Here is a 17,674-nt window from a genome sequence, read left to right as displayed (position 1 = left end):
TTTTGACACGTTTCTACTCAGCAGGTGACTGCAATAATACCAAGAATGATTTACTTAAATGTAGAGGGCTTTTTTTTAAATATATGTATTTTATATTTGCTCCATTAATGCAAGCCATCCCTTCTACACTTGCAGACAGTTGTTTGAATGTTGGCAGAGTCAATGAGCTATTATTAACACAAAGCCTTGGTGTTGAATTATAATAAAATATTTCCCTGCTAGGTTTTGACACCGATACTGGCAGAAACCATGAACCTTCAACAGCTCACGAAGCAGAGCTTCTTAGAACTGGTTAATCAATCTCAATCACGAGCTGTGGCTTCACACCGAGACTCATTCTCTTCTTTCACCAAATCCTGCTGATTCCCAGGACCACAGCAAGAAAAACCGCACTTCACACATGCGTGTCACATGGAAATGTGGAACAAATTAAACCAGTGCACACAGAACAACTGACCAATCTGACATCTGAGTCAGTGAGGGAGCACAGGCTGACCAAGAACATAAGAACGTTTTGGCATTAACATTGAGCAATGAAGATTCTGTTTTCCCCAAGCTAACGTTGGTTAGGGCCTCTGATATAAAACAGAAGGCATTTAAGTGACTTCTGAGACCACGTTATAGCCATTAAAGCGCTCTCAGTACACCAAAGGATGCGTGGTCTGGGTCCTAAAACCTGTCTGCTTCTGGTTCTTTTCTGTTCTCATGGCTATTTCCCCTGGGTAGTCTAAAGGATAAGGGTGTATGAGGGATAAGAGGTGGGGAAGGATAAGAGCTCCTGGCCTCATGCCATCCATAATTACCTCACACTCTGGCTCGGCTGACGGGAAACCCAAAGCCTTAATCAATTAGCAATCAGCGGTTGGCTCAGAAGGAGCGAGAGTCCCTGCATGGCCCCAGTGTGCAGACACAAGTTTAGGGGCTAGTCCAGAACCCTGCTGTCATCAGAGTAGAGTAAGGTTAGAAAAAAACAGCCAACTGTGTGAAGTATCACAGGCTTATGAGGCAAAAAAACATTTCTGACATTAATATTTAACTGGAAATAAAAGCAAAGCATTTTATACCTAACAATATATATTTAAAAAAAAGTGTTGTTTAAAAAATATTTTTAAAATGTAATGAAAATGTAAGTTTAAATGATTGTCATAGCACTGTCCTGACATTGTAAGATTCATGGTATAGTTTAAAACCAAACTCTAGCTTTTAAAAAAATTATATTCTAAAACTAGACTCTAGCCCTTTTGGGACAGGTTTAGTGTTTCTAGGTGACGTCACAATTTAACGTCGGACAAGCGAGCGTCTATGAACCCAGGTTTGTTTCAAACATATATTTTATATATGTTGTTTTATATGCTTCAGCAGTTGGAATATAGAAAATATTATAGGATCATTTACAATTATATTTATTTAATGTTAGATGAGGAACTCGTAGCAATACCACTGCTGCTCATTCCTCTATTCCTAGAAAGCTAAAAATTGTGGGATATAGTGTGATTATGTGAATATATCCCACAGGTTTTATGCCTCTAGCTGTCATTATAATAGCCCTTTTAATCAGGATTGCAGGATCACACTCTTCTGATTTCATAACAGGAACTGTTTAAATAGGATATGTGCACTAGGCAACTAAATACCATGTGTATCAGCTGTCAAAAACATGTTTCCAATGCAAGAGGCAGCATCTGCTTGAAAAATCACAGATGTCTATCAGGATGGGATTAAAATAATCAGAATTGGTTAAAAAAAAAAAAAAAAAGCATGTAGTCTGGTCTGTAATTGTCTGTAATTGAGGAGGAAGAAAAAACACCATGGTCAATCCAGACAGAAACAAAATCATCGAGTAGCACCTGCAAATGATGGAATTAGGCCTTCCTGTCCAAAAAGCGTTTTTTTCACTATTTTTTTTTTTCTTGGTGAGGACAGCAGACAAGTCAGATTCATAATGCATGAATGCAACGGGTTACTCACATAAATTGCACACACAATTTAAAGTGCACTTAAAGGACTATTTTGTTTTTATGATCGAGTGTGAGCAAAGGGGAGGCCACTGCAATATCTCTGTCTTAAAGAATTGACTTCGCGAGCTTTCTGTAAAGAAATGACCATAGTGCTCCTAGTGGTGATAATATAGTGTCTAATAGAGAAAGAATAACTCATGCTGCTCCACAAGAGGTCAGTATTGCATAACTTTCTTGTCCTCCCCAGCCCAGCATACGTATGACTGCTTTGAAACTCAGAGACACTTCGGTAGTAATAATTCTTGACACTTATTTTCAGAAATACAGCTTCTGTAGTGACCTCATTGCCGACTGCTTTAGAAAGGGTTATGTTTGTCTTTTACCTGAGAGATGTTAGTTGTTTTGTTTTCTGTCATTTCCTTCTGGCTAGTTTGAGCTGGGCGTAGAATTCTATGTCAGTTCTTACATTAGTTCCTGCTCAACCCTTCCAGCAGAAACTGAAGTGATTTCTTATCAGCTCACATAGCTCACATTGGGCCCCGGGGTGTGTAGTAACATGCTCCATTTATTGTGTTACATTTGTGTAAGTAACTCTTAACATATTGTAATTGTAATTGTAAGAGTAGTTTTAATGGGGATACTTTTCACTCTTACTCGATATGTTTAACGACAGAATTCTCTGTGGTTAAATCCCAAATGGTGCCATTTTGTTACACTACACTATTTATTTCTTAGGCTGTTCCTCTTGAAGGGAATCTGTAAAGGCACTGTGTAGCTCCCTATAATAAAGTATTTCTTTATTTTTCGTACTAACAAAAATTTTTAGCAACCCTTAACTGTACAAAGAGCCCTTTTTCTAATAGCACATGCACACATCATATCTAGTGAATAGAACGTTATTTGTGATCTGGCCTAACTCTACTATGTTAGAAGGAAGATGAGTTTAAGATGGTGTACCACATTGTGTAAATAAAATGGCACCCGAAATATTAAAGTTTATGTTAAAAAAGACATTATTTCCTGTTCATGATGTTCTACACCTTCTAATGGTTATATAGACTCATTATCATTAGAATGCATTTGAATACTAATAATTTTATGTAATGCAATAGTTGAAGAAAATTAGGACAGTGCTTGTCTATAACACTGTTAACATCATGGCCATGTCACCTAGCTTAGTGGTTCTCAACCTTTTTTCAGCCACCAACCCCTAGCATATTCTGACTGTGTATTGAAATATATATTAATTTTGCCCATCAACATAAAATTGAAGTTTTTGCAGCCAGGGGTGAACAGTAAAGAAACATTTTATTGCTAACATTACATGTAACTTGATTAACACTCAGAATTATCAGCGTTGGACACACTGCAAACCATGCACTAATAACGACATGAGTCAATGAGCCAAAAATGTATTTAAAGTATATTTTGAAATATTTAACAAAAATACCACTTTACATATTTAAACATTTTTAGAAACAATTCCACGGACCCCCCCTGTACTTATGCCATGGACCACAAGGGGACCCCTGGTTGAGAAACACTGGACTAGTTAGCAATCAGTACAGAGAATGTTGTGCTATGTAATACATATGTGGATACATTAGTTTGTGATTTTTGCATCTGTTTATCATCATCATCATCATCATTATCATCCCTGCGGCTTGTTCTGAAGAATGTAAATCTGATTCTGTGTAACAAGTAATGCAGTGAAAGTAAATATCATCCTCCAAGTACTGTAAGCACCTGAGTAAGAATATCTAGTGAAAAAAAAACTACTTAAGTAGCTTTCTACTTTCTTACTCAAGTAGTTACAGTACCAGTAAAGTACTGTACAGTAAAGGTACTTCTAACTGAGTAAGGATTTTGGCATTTTTATTATTTAATATTTAGCATTTTATTATTTTTTAGTAACATGCAAGTAGTTCTGGCCTCACAATTTTTTAAGCTGTAAAAGGAAGACAAACTGTCCACTACAGCAAGCTAATCAGATATCTATGTTTGTTAATCTAGATGTGTTCTATAAAAGGGCAGACCTGTACCTGGGTGCCTAATTATCCTGTACCTGCCATCAGGGTAATAGCAGGCAGTTAGATGTGACAGTCAAAAGTTCATTTTAAACAAGAAGCACCAGCCACATTACTTCTGCACCGAAGTGACGCTATCAATAAATTCCTCTGCTAATCACGGTAGCTTGTTAAACTAGCTGGATGCAGACCAAAATGCACCTGGCGCGGTTTTTGACTTGCGTGAACACAAAAGTTTATAACCTTATATTTTGTCATCCCTCACTTTTCTGTCACTGTTGTTGGGTTGTCTAGGTTGCCTGGGGAAACAACATCGTCAATCATAACGTGATCCGACACACCCATACAGTTCTGTTCAGGCGGAAAATACAAGTTTTTGTCACGAATATTAAGCAAGCATGTGAAAGTGCAATTGAGTCCAGAGCTAAGACAGCCATAGTATACATAAAGTTATAAACAATGCATTAATGTGATTCAGCAGTTAAACTCTAGCCTAAACATTAAGAAGTGTCAAAAAAAGACAAATGCCAGTTTAAACATATGTATTTTTTTTTCTTTTTAATTAAACAGCTTACACATCAGGCTATAAAGTCTTGACAGTACAGTGGATTTAGTCCATGGCTGAGGTGGTGCTGTGTGTGTGTGTGTGTGTGTGTGGGCTGTTTTTTTGTTTTGTTTTGTTTTTTATATATTTTTATGGGGACCAAATGTATAAGTGACAGGTTTGCCCATGTGGGGACATCTGGCTGGTCCCCATAAGGATTTTTTTTTTTTTTTAACAGAAACTGCAGCTTTTATTCAAATAAATAAAAGTGCCAAAGATTTCCTTTGGGTTACTGAGGTTAAGGTGGGGGTTGTGTGTAGGTGTAGGCATAGCATTGTTTCATTGTTTAGCTACACTAACACATATTTCGCTGGAAAAACCCCACAAAGGGAATTACAAATGTGTGTGTGTGTGTGTGTGTGTGTGTGTACGTGTGTGTGTACGTGTGTGTGTGTGTGTGTGTGTGTGTGTGTGTGGCTGACCCTGGTGTCTCAGGCTCGTAGCATCTGTCCAGTAAGAACCGGGTTTCTGTCTCTGATAAGAGATTCTGTGATCTCTGATAGTCTTGCTACAGACCTCTCCCAGAGCTCAGGGACCTGAAGGAACACACACACACACACACACACACACATATTACAAAAGGTTACACAGGTGTCATAACTAACAGCCCTTCAGCAAAGGATAAATGGGGTGTAAACAGAGAGCATAAACCACATTTTGTAGTTCCGTTCAGGACAAGAAAGTCACGAATATAAAAGACACAAAAACCAAGCAACAAAACACAAAAAGTGCACAGATAACCATAGATTCTTGCACAAAGCCTGAATGAGTCAGTGGACCCACCCCATCACTGTGAGAAAGCAGTTAAAATGATGGGGAATGTACTTTATTACATAATCTGGGCAGGTTCATTACTGTAACACACATGTTTAATATTTAGTTTAACCAGTGCCTTCACTGAGAAGATGTCCACTGCGATAGCTCCTCAGAATTCTTAACAATTTACAGACCATGATATTAGGCAGCAAAGAGGAACCCACACATCAAAGACACCAAAAGAGCTTTTATTATTTGAGTCAGACGAGCTCTTGAAAATGCTTATCCTCCTCTTATAGTCTCTTGGTGTTTGCGTTTGTCTTTTGTCTTAGTGTTATTTCATGTGGCACATGTGATTTTAATGAGTCCCTTTTCGTGCTCTGCACCAGCTGCTAATTGGCATGCAACAAATAACGTCAATCCCGCTCCTAATTTGTCACCTGAATTGCTTTACCGTGTGGAAATGAAATCAAAACGAAAATGCAGAAATCAAATGGAAATTCCATTTGGATAAAATATTGGGTTTTCCACGTAATATACTTTTTCTATTCGGTTGAACTCAAAGGGAAAGCGTACTTTCAAGTCACTTCCACTCAGGAATAAACTGTATCACCCTGCTGTAGTTTATTTTTAATGAATTCCAATTGTGTGACGTCTCATGTGGTTCATGCTGGTAAGCCCACTTCTGACACTAATGTTTCGATTTCAAAGAATGTCGAAGCATTAATTCCAAACAGCACGTAGTAACTCTAATGTTTGAATATAACAAATAGCTACATATCTGAAACGACTTACACATTTAAAGCATAACATATTGCTTGCCAAGCTTATTGCCAATCTGCTAGGGCAGGGGTCTAAAATCTTATCCATAGATCAGGGGTGGACTAATCATAAATGTATTAACCAATCCACCAGACAAGTGAAAGCTCTAGTGTGCTGCCCTGTCTCATGTTTTGGTTGCCCAGAATCTTTACTGACTAGCCTAACAATGGTAGCTAACCACAGGCAATTGCTTTATGAGTACACGGGAAACCCGGCTTTCCCTAAAATTCATCAATCTTGGTGTAACTCAATAATTTAGCAAATCAAATGATCTCACTGCAATATTGCACTGTTCAATCATTTAACTCAAACTCTTTTCGGCAGTTAGCGCAGCCTGAATCAAATTCTCCTTTGAAACCCTGACAAAAGGCTAACAGACACACAGTGAAGCCCATGCATTTGTTAGTGTGTGTCAGGTGTTCATGTACTCACTTTTTAAGTGGGACGTAAGATTTAAGCTCATTGGACAACAGGCTTTTAACGCGCCATTTTGAGTCCCACCAGCTAGCTACCTGTCACTTTCTTCTTTAGCTAGCAGCTTATCTACTTTTTGGAACAAAATGGCAGACACTGCTAATGTTGACCTGATTTCAGAAAAGTCTTTTGATGCTCATACTTATGAAGAGAGACTGGAAATTAAACAAGACGGCAGAGCAACACCCAAAGTTTTAATTTAAAGCTCAGGGAGCAAAAAAGCAGTCCTTTTAGCTGTCTTGGTACAGGACTTGGTGGGTACTTGGTGTGTTTATTATTAGTCTTAGATTTTGTGGAGTGTCTGCCATACAGGTCCCTGTGAATTACTGTAGAACCGATAACGTGTTAGAATGAGCACGTTAACCACCAGTCGCCACTGTAGCTAACGTAATGTAATAAAGCATGGTGAGCTAGCTATGTAAATGTATTATTACTGCCTCAAACGAGTATTTAAATTCCTGTGTAGGTGTTGACTCATTAGCCATAGTTATTATCCTTTTCTAAGAAATCGTTTAAGCACATCATGTTTGAAGCCTTGTCAAAAAGTCAGCAAGTTGTTGGTCAACATTTAGTTATGAGTTTTGGTGTTTTCTTTCCACATCGCATATACTGAATATTATTTAATCCTGCCTCGAATATTTCTTCTTGACATGCTTAATCTCAAAATGGTGTTGAAGACCAAGTTGAAGACCAAGACTGATAAAAAAAAAAAAAGATGAAAACTTGCAGCCACACCATCACTTTGCAAATAAGATAGGACATCATGCCATAGGTCTACTACCCATACATTGTGGTTCTGAAGTTGTTCAGTCACTCAGATAACCACATAAATTGATGGGTTTGATCTCTATTGTCTCTAAAACCAACAATGGGAACTAAATGAGTAGCAAATGCACCTACAGCAGATTTTCTCCATGTCCTAAAATCCATGCCTCATGACCCAGACTTTCCACGAGAGGGTCTGTTTGTGAGCTTGCAGATGATTCACTACTCGCTCATTGATTAAAGTATTGCTTTCTCTAAGCACATCAAATCACGAGCTGAAATCCTAAATCTAATCCCAGCATTTCTCATGCAATGCAACACTGTTTAAATTTTATTTTTGGCAATGATATAAAAAATGTCCAAAAGGTTTCCTGTTTTTCCTTGCAATGTAACAGTCTCTATATTTTTACTTAATTATTTTTAAAAAGCATTGGCTAAGAAGCCACCACATCTGTGTGCAGTCAACAGAAAAACTCAATACACTCTAAGCCATCTTACCTCAAAACAGTCTCTATACCTGACAGCTATAACTGTTTGAAATTTTCAGCTCAAGACAATTCCATACATCGAATATATATGGAGGAAAATTTGATTTACAGAAATTTTTCTTAGTAGGGCATTGCAAATTTCTGTCATATCTGCATAGTTCAACATTTTCCGCCCACCCGCAACTGTTTTTCAGTCCTGTCTATAATGTTGCAAAAATGAACCACAGCTAAACACAAAACTGTTCATGTGGTTGGTTTTGTTATTGGGCTGACATCAACACTGGCAAAATGAAAATTAAAAAAAATGAAAATAAGTCAAGTCATGAAAGCCAGCAAAAGATCACCAAGGAGGATCAAAGATTCAACGCCTGCATAAGATCCTATATTGAACGGTTTCCACTGAGGAATATTGATGGTGGAATATGAATCATATATCATGAGAAAAGGTCAGAGTAAGTAAGAATTTCCTGGATCTGACTCGAAGTTGCCTTTTTGAATGACTTTACCTTCTTGCCTTAGTTTTCCAGTGAATTTGTTAAGGATAGGTTCAATGGGAGGCCCAAGACAATTTATTAATTAAATGAAAACAAAAAGTAATAACTTGACCTTCAAAATGCCCAGTTCCTTTAACAGTATTACTGTAATTCTGCTCTAAACTAACCAAGCCATCACAGTCAAGTAAAAAGTAAAATATAAAATATAAAAAAGCTGTTAAGAGCGAGCCAGAGGATCTTAAAGTAAAGTATATCTGTCCTGCCAATATTTTATGTCTATCCACTGCCAAGTTAAAGGTGTACTTTTCACAATGATCAAATGATCTCATGTTATTCTCTGGTAAATAACAGAAATGGGATTTCTACACTGGTTCTCTCATAAAGCCTTACTACATTATAAAAGAAAACTCGAACCCCACAGGAGTCAGAGAAACGTGCTAGTGGTGAAAAACACTCCAATCTGAAATGACCCAGCACTGAGAATTCAGTGCCCCATAAATCAGTCAGAGTTGGAAAAGAAGTGATGTGTGAAGCACCCAATACTCTAACGCTTCACTACGTTTCCACTGTGAACTGACAGCAGTCCAGGGGAAGCGGCAGAAATCCGGCTAATGAGCTCTGCTCTATCTATTGTTATGGCTCACACTTAAAGAAACGAGGGAATGCAATATGCACAATCTTAATTCCTCTTAAAGTCTCCATCTAACAGACGTAATAACATGTCACTTGTAATGAGAGAACTTTCCACTGATGCCTGGTGTCTTTTCCAGCTTTTTATAAAATGGATAAAACATTCACTGGTGTTCCATGCAGCTCCAAGCTGGGGCACATGTCCTCTTATAGTGCAGGTTGATTCAGCTGGGAGTTCAGACCCATAACTTTAGTAAGGGATCAAAACTAAATAATGCTTAATTATCATTATATTAGTCAAGCCTAAAGGTGTACTGCTCAATATTTTCACTGCTCTTACATATGTCTGGGGAGCTTGATAAAATCTAATTGTCGAAACAAAGCAAATGCACTGTACACTTGAGAGAAAAATACATTTAAAAAAAAAACTGATTGATTGTGTTATTGCTCGGCACATTACTGAAATTAGCCCATTTTGCTGCTGGTGGAATAAAATGAATAAGCCTGGGAACTGCTTTACCAAGATGTAGAAACTTGCTGTTGTTAAAGATGATAAATTTGATAAATGTGGCCACCGCAGATTCTGGGAAGCGGGTCTTCATGTAAAAAAAAAATGTGTCTCCATGTGAGATCTGTTGAAGATAACTATGGATAATATTCATTCATTCATTCATTCATCCATCCATCTTCAGTAACCAATTTATCCTGGTCAGGATCACGGTGGTTCACATGCAGGAAAGTATTGACCTCTACTGGGGGGCATTGTTGAGACATGGAAGGGGCACTTTGAGGAACTTCAGGAGAAAGTGTCAGAAATCTCTGGTGTTTGGAGTTCATTTCTGTGAAACCTCCATAGTGCAAGGTTACAGGGGAAGATAGGTTTCAGCTGGAGATGTTGAAGGCACTGGACAAGGATGGATTTGTTTGGTTAACATGCCTATTCAGTGTTGCATGGAGATCTGGGGCAGTACCCCTGGACTGGAAAAATAGCATGGTGGTCGCTATTTTTAAAAATGGGGACCAGAGGGTTTATTCCAATCATAGAGGAATCACACTTTTATAGGGGAATTGCACAGCTTTGTGAGGGGCCAGGGGAGTATGCTAATCCAGTCTATATGTGTCTGAAGCCATGGTTCTCTCCCAAAAATAGTGGGAGGCTGCCTTAAGATGAAGGGTTCGACCTTGCCCCAGGCATAGGAGTTTAAGTATCTTGGGATCTTATTCACAGGTGATAGAAAAAGAAATCATGAGATTGATCAGCGAATCGGGTCAGTGGCAACAGTGTTACAGTTGCTGTACCGGTCTGTGGTGGTGAAGCAGGGGCTCAGATTGCAGACTAAGCTCTCTGTTTGCCAGTCAATCTACACCCCCATTCTCACCTATGGTCACGAGCTATGGGTAGTGACCAAAAGAATCAGGTCAAAAAATACAGCCAACAGAAAATGTTTCCTTCCCAGGCCATTTGAGGTGGTTTGGGCACCTTATAAAGATACCCCCTGATCGGTAGAACTGTTTCAGGCATGCTCCTCTTGGCTGAAAAAGACCCCAGGGCAGACCAAGAACCCATGGGAGAGATCTCCCAGTTGGCTTAGGAATGTCTAGGGATCCCCCAGGAGGAGCTGGAATCTGTAGCTTGGAACAGAGAAGTCTGGACAGAACTTCTCAGACTGTTGGCACTGCAGAAGAAAAGTGAATGAATGAACTACAACTGTAGTAGAGAAAGTTAACTACTTGATGCATGTTAATTAGCTCATATTGCTTTTTTATCTATTTTATCTTACTGTTACTTACATGATTGTGAAAAGGTCAGTCAAAAGATTGATTTTAGATTTGCCACTTATTTGGTGGACTCTATGCATTTAACATTTTCCCAGTGTAAGTTTTTTAAAATACATAACTTCTAAGTTAAAATTCCTACTGATCTTGGACATTTCTCATGTTTAAAAGAAGGCACTAAGAAAGAAAGATTCTGTGACACACCTGCAATTTCTGATATCTTGCCTTCAAGTTCAGTTGAAAAATCACACTGGCATTGTTTCAATCAATAACCAAAAGGCAGTGACACACATTAGGCTGGTTTTGTTTGAGAAAGGAAAATTTGCTGAAGAAAAACGGATGGCCCTTATGCCAGCCAGACCACACAGTGAGAAGCCATTGCCTAACTGTCCTTGGAAATTCCAGAGCTGCAATCAACCTTTCCATCAGCAGCCAGCGACCCACCGCTGCCTCGCACCAGCGCTCGCTTTGAAGATGGAGCCTCAGCAATTAGGAACTTAACACTGACAATTTGCACCACTCCCTGGCCTGATTCTAAAACCTCCTAACATCACCTTTAGTGGAAAAATGGGAAAGAAATAGAAACGCAAGTGCAGACGCCAGCTCTATGGATGAGAAAAAACAGAGACACTACTTAATAAGTTGAGCACTATGTCTCTGATTCAAATTGCTAAATCACTCATGACTGGATTACAAGTGTGTTTGAGTAATGTTTCCAAGCTACCACAAGAGGGCACCACCTCAAAAGAAGCATGAAAAACAATGGCTTGCAGGAAAATTGTTATTTAGATTATTATTACATCCTTTATGCATGCTGAAATCTTTTTTTATGCTGTATTTGGAAACTCAGTACTCAAGAGCTTTCGAGAATGATCATATAATGATTCACGATTTATGATTTCCAGACTAATGTCTTGAGAAATTCCAACATTACAAAATAGAATCTGAACTTCAAATGAGTCAGATCAATGTTAGTGAACGAAAACTCTAGCAAAATGGAACTCGTGAATAATGTGCGCCAGTTTGAATGAGCGAAGGCAGCAGTTGGATGTCGTTTCCATTTCAGAAGAAATAAAGTTACAAATGCTGACATTGCCCTTTACCATAACCTTAATGGTTGTGATTGAAATTAAGTAATACAGAGTACAATACAAATTGTACAAATTGTATTAAGAAATACAAATTAAGTTGTACAGATTATTACGAATGTGCAAGTGTGATCATTCAAATCAGCCGGAGGTAAAAACTGAGAACATATGAATTCTAAAAGAATCATTTGCAAGAGAAACTGTGCAAAACATCATCATAAAGCCATATAGCGCTTCGTACTTCTAAGCTATGTCATGAGAACGAAAGCCCAACACAATAGACTTAAAAGCAGTCCTGTCTCTGCCTAAGCAGTATTGCGTTTCTTGCTCTGACAGTGCATTTCTTTTAGGGTATTATGATAGCTCTGGGTACAGACTGACCCCCCTTTCCATCTCCAGCCTCCATTCAGTGGGCAGTAGCTGGAGGGGAAGACCATGACAGAAATCTCCAGCTCATATACCATCAGCTCTAGAGATTTGATACGGGCCTAAATCCCAGTGTCGTCCTCGGTGAAGTGTCCTCTCATGTGAAGATGGCTATTTTCATTATGGATGAGCTCAAATCAGGCTGCAGCAGGGTCACGCAGGGTTGGAGCTCTTATTTGATGTGTTGGTGAATAGAAAATGACAACGAATCTTAAATCAAGTTGTTTTGTCAAACGTGGTTTTGATTGATTCCAGCCGCTAGGGACTCACTATATTTTTGTCATAAAACTGAAACAAGAGCCTTTTGCCATGGAACAAAAAAAGCAGTGTTGTCATAGTGGTTTTGATTAATTTGACTTCATACATTATCAGCAAGTTTTTTACAGCACCTTCCAAGTTAGAATCTAGCCTCGGGTCACTGCTTAGGGAACAGAAAGATTAAATAACTTGTCTCACTGTACACTTTACTCACTTTAATTTGCACATATTTAATTTCCTCCCCACAAAACAGTTTTTTCTGTGGAAAGGAAAATGCGTGGACCTACGCCAAATATCTTATGAAGACCCTGTCATGCCTAATCCCACTCACCTCATAGAGAGGGATCCTGTTTTGTTTGACTGCGCATTTCTCCTTTTGAGCGCTTCTCCTCAACCTCGCCAGCATTTCTATTGAAGCTCTGCACTGCACAATGTTGATTTAAGAGTAGCTCAGATAAACTAAGGTTCAAGAAAAAAAAAAAGCGATAAAGCAAGTTTCCGCTTTGAGTTTGAAAAGAATGTGGTTATCTATAGAGTTTTCCCCGTCTAACTAAACACGATTCCACAAAGCTCTGTCTGTGCTGTCTGGGTCTATATCCTCTTCTTTCTTCTAAAGAGCACCTTAATCATAATCGGACACACACATAGCACCAGAGCAAAGAAAATACAGGAAGCTTTGGTTGCATTACGAGTGAATGCATTTCTATTTGAACAAGTGAGTGATTACTGTGTTTGTACGTGGCTTGGCGACAGACACACCTGCAAACAATAATGACTACAATGCTCTCTTACATTCACAGGTCTGAAGGAAAGGAGGAAATATGTGTTATGACATCCCCAAGCCCACATAGAAACACAAAACTTCCGCAGCTCGGAATCTCAATGGACCACTGGCTATAAATATCACATTAAGGTTCAACAGGGTCATGCATATCACTTCCGTAAGTGACAAAACGTTTCAAGAAGTGCCGAAAGACCATCTTGTATGGTGTTGCATGTAACAGCAAAACAGGAGCACCCACACCTCAGAAAAGTATACAGTTCATGTTTTTACACGGATGTCAAAACAAGCCTACAACGCAGACTAAACAACTGCGTTTTAACAGACAACCAGAGGTCAGAGTGTAAGAAAGAGGATGTCCGATGGGAATTACTCTCTGTAAAATGTGAGAGTCAAAACAGAGTAGACATGATACACATGACCAATATAATACCTAATACAGGGTGAACTAATAGGTTAAGGGCTAATTATGTTAAGAGCCTGTTGAGTAATCTGCTGAAAAATTGAAAAGCCGTACAGTAAGGTACAAGAATTTATAGAAATATCAGTTTAAGTCCACCCTTGGCAAATTAAACTACTAGACGTATGGACTACATAAAACAAACAAAGTAAAAAATGAGTAGATAAAACACGACGGGTTTATGAATGTTATGGAAAAGTAATTAACAAGTTGCAAAGTGGAGTTATTAGCCATGTTTCCATCCACTTTTTGCTCTTTTCTGTTATCGACAAAGTGAAAATGCATAAAAAAAAGTTTGTGAAATTTGCCGTCTCCCCTTGTTTCCATCCAGTTGGCCTTTTACCTATAAAATGGTGTGCGTGATAACGTCATCCTAAAAAGTTTTGATGTGTCACAAAACAAATCTGCCCTTGAGCCGTTTCCATCCATAATTTTGTGTATATCGCAAATTGTGCACATTTTGAATCCCACATATCCTCAAATCTTTATAAAATGGAGAGTATTGAGACAATTAGCTAATTGAAATTGGCCAGCTTGCTGTCATTTTAATTTCACAAATAATTGCAATTGTATGAAATATCAGAAGACCACATCAGAACGGAGCAGTTGCTCGTCTGATAGGGCTCCAAGTAACTGCCCTTATGTAACGAAGCCCATGTGTCTGGGAGAGACCACGCAATAGGGCCTTGTGGGAGGTAGTGGTGGAGAGACACTTCACAGAAAGTCTCTGGCAGCAACATTTTAGAATGTCACGGCCCACGTTTGAGATGCCGTGCCAATTAATTGGTCACGATGTTGCGCCCATCGCAGGTCGCCACCGACCACTGGTTCTGACCCAAAGGTGGATCGCCATTGCCCTGTTCAAGCTGGAAACCTGCGCCATGTACAGAGTAGCGGGGGAAACTGTCAGGGTTAGTGAAAAGACCATCCATCGATGTGTATATGCTGTGTGCACAACTATTAAAGAAAAATTAATGCAGTGATATATCAGGCTGCCGATAGCGGAGGCCAGTGAAATTGCATTCCGTAATTCCTTGGCACATCTTGTGCCACAGGTTTATGGTGCATTGGATGGCACGCACATCCCTGTTCTTCCTCTGACGGATGAATAAATTCTGTGATGTGACATTTTTCTCGACAAAAACTGTTTCCAAACTATTTTTTTCACAACATTTGAAGTATCAACATAGAATTTATGTGCTAAAGTTAAACGAAAAAAGATTTCGTCGACACTTTTGAAATTTTTATCAATAATTTGCGTTTCCATCAGCTATATTGGTAAACATTTCAATATGCTAAATCCTTGGGTGGAAAACATAGCTATTGTTACTACCCTGAAGTTGATTATTTCCAATAACAGCATGTCCTCAAGTGTTTTATCCCAATTATACCACAGAAATTTGCCAACGATTACAATGTTTTTATTCAAAGAACACCACCTCATACTTTTTATTCATTTAGAGTCGGATAGTTACATTTAATGTTGTGGAATAACAAAATAAACAAAACACGTTAGTTCCTGTTATCACTTACATCATAGCAGCTACAAACAGTTGTCCCCTCACCAGCCTCCCTTTTTTTCCTCTTTTTTGAAGTTAATAAGACAAAAAAAATGCAGCTTGTCATGTTATGGACACTTTGCTGTTACAGCTTTACCTGTGACTGTTTCAATGTGCTGACACTGGAGACTCCTTCCAAAAAATTATAAATAATCATCTCACAGAAAATGTCATCATATTAACAATTACACATTTTTTAAAAAAAATCTGTCCATCTGTGTAAGTTGTTACTATAGAACTGCCTGAACTGTTGTTATAGAAAAAAAAATTAAGCATTTACATATATTTACTTACATAAACTTACACTTTTAACCAAATTTATTTAAAACAGGATTTAAATTAAAACAGGATATACTCAAGTAGTTGAGGGTTAAGGGCCTTGCTCAAGAACCCAGCAGTGGCAGTTTGGTCGTGTTGGGATTTAAACTCAACAAGAGACTTAACCACTGGGCCACCATTGCCCACTAATCTCCTAAGACCCATTTGACAGACTTGACTTTCCTCATTGTTCTATCTCCATACATTTTACTATTATTTTCTTTTATACCATTATACCACAATGCTGTTGAATTCACAAATCTGATTGGTCAATAAGTATTAATGTTAATTACTTTTCTATGACAGCACAGTTCTGACAATAGTGCTGGCTGTAATTCAAATCACAGGTTTATATTAATGCTTTGTTTCCAATATGTTACCTTTTCTGTAGTAATGGTTAATTCACAGAGACATATAAAGCTAAGAAGGTTAATAATGAACAGATTTTTAAAAAGTGTTATTTAAAAAATCGTGTGATATGGTGACGTTTATTGCAAGGAGACTCCCACTGCTCTGTAACATGACAAGCTGTGTGTGTCTTTTTTTTTTAAAAGAGTGCAAAAAAAAGAGGCTGGTGAGAAAATGACTGCTTACAACTGTTTTAAAGTAAGTGATAATATGTGATAATAAAAGATAACTACCTATAAACTTATTTAAAAAAGTATATGTCATTCTTTAATAAATAAAAATGTGTAATCCTTGGCAAACTGCAACATGGATAATAAGGGGAATAAAACACTTTGGGACATGCTGTTATAGGAAAATAATCAACTTTGGGGTGGTGACTCCGCTTCATGTGTAATGTCCCTGATAGTTTGTCAGTTGTGTGTCAGTGTAGAGTGAAAGCAAAACCCTTTCAAAAGATCCAAAAGCACGTCTCCTATTAAAAATGCTGAAAATCTTAATTCATTGCTGACCAAGAAGTGGACACGCAAAGCACCAGACTGGGTGGTCCCCACAAATTTAAACCAAGTGTTCTCTGAGCAAAGGCTTAGGGAACAAACACATCACAATCAGTTCTTTTACCGATTTACTGTTTACAATCCATATTCGGAGGACCTGGTAAGGACCTGTCTTCCATAATAACATACTATTTGTTTGTCAGAATGTTGTCTTATTTTGAGTCTCAGCACAAGTATTCATGAAAGTTGCTTGATGAGCATCAATGGTTTTCTGTAATCTGCCAAATCAAAGCTGGGTAAACAGCAGCTCAGCGAGTAACATTTTTCCCCGCAGACACACATTTGCGCATGCCAGTGCACATCTGGCGCTCCAAGGCATAAAAAAAGACTCTGCGCTATATGCAGCACGAGTTGCCATGGATTTCTGTGACCTCCTGTGGCTTTTTTTCCTTTAACACCAGGTTAACACATCAGGAAACGGGAGGCCAATTCTGAGACTGTCAACATGGATATATCAGCCTCAAACAGAGAAAACAAGGAGGTTTAGCTAGCTTTCCCAACTGATGGAAAACAAATGTGCAACAAGTAGGCACAAATACAAAAGGAGGAATATTTTGGGAACAGAGGATGGCCAGTAGGACATAAAACAAATACTAGAGAAATCTGAAAGTTAGAGGCAATGCTTCTTCTGAAGCTATAAACAGAACACCACAAATTAGTATGATGCATCCTTCTGTTTGTTTTTAAATGAGCCATTCTTTATTATTTTAGATGTTTAATTAGCGCACAACAATTTGTTTGCCGTATTGAGATTTTTTTTTTTATGAGATTTTTTTTTCCAGATCTTTATTTAGACTCAAAGCTCATTGGTGGGTCTGGAATACTACATCCTACCCTTACTATAAATTTCACTGTAGTTACTGGATAATATTTGATAATAATAATTAATTAATTAATTAATTAATTATGTTGGAAAGTTTTTGAGTATTAACTGTTTTTAAGAACTGGTTAACTGTCACTGTTGGGCAAAAACTTAAACTCAGCTTTGTGCTTTTTTTTGGACTGTATTCTTCCTCGTTTGTAAGTCA

At 38.2% G+C, this 17,674-nt stretch overlaps 1 protein-coding gene across 3 annotated transcripts in view; it reads right to left on the bottom strand.

The window, feature by feature from the left end:
• Window positions 1-3,369: 3,369 nt before the first annotated feature.
• crppa (CDP-L-ribitol pyrophosphorylase A) overlaps window positions 3,370-17,674 on the bottom strand; it is a 32,461-nt gene continuing 18,156 nt past the window's right edge. For 2 of the 3 annotated variants that reach the window (XM_053239556.1, XM_026935124.3), the window contains one exon: window positions 3,370-5,125. In XM_053239556.1, the coding sequence (XP_053095531.1) occupies window positions 5,021-5,125 (105 nt within the window). In that variant the 3' untranslated portion in view covers window positions 3,370-5,020. The remainder of the gene's footprint in view (window positions 5,126-17,674) is intronic. The other variant, XM_053239555.1, reaches the window with a different exon arrangement.

The sequence above is a fragment of the Pangasianodon hypophthalmus genome, chromosome 14 (genome assembly GCF_027358585.1).
Source record: "Pangasianodon hypophthalmus isolate fPanHyp1 chromosome 14, fPanHyp1.pri, whole genome shotgun sequence".
Classification (NCBI taxonomy): domain Eukaryota; kingdom Metazoa; phylum Chordata; class Actinopteri; order Siluriformes; family Pangasiidae; genus Pangasianodon; species Pangasianodon hypophthalmus.
This window is presented reverse-complemented; position numbering and strand designations above follow the sequence as displayed.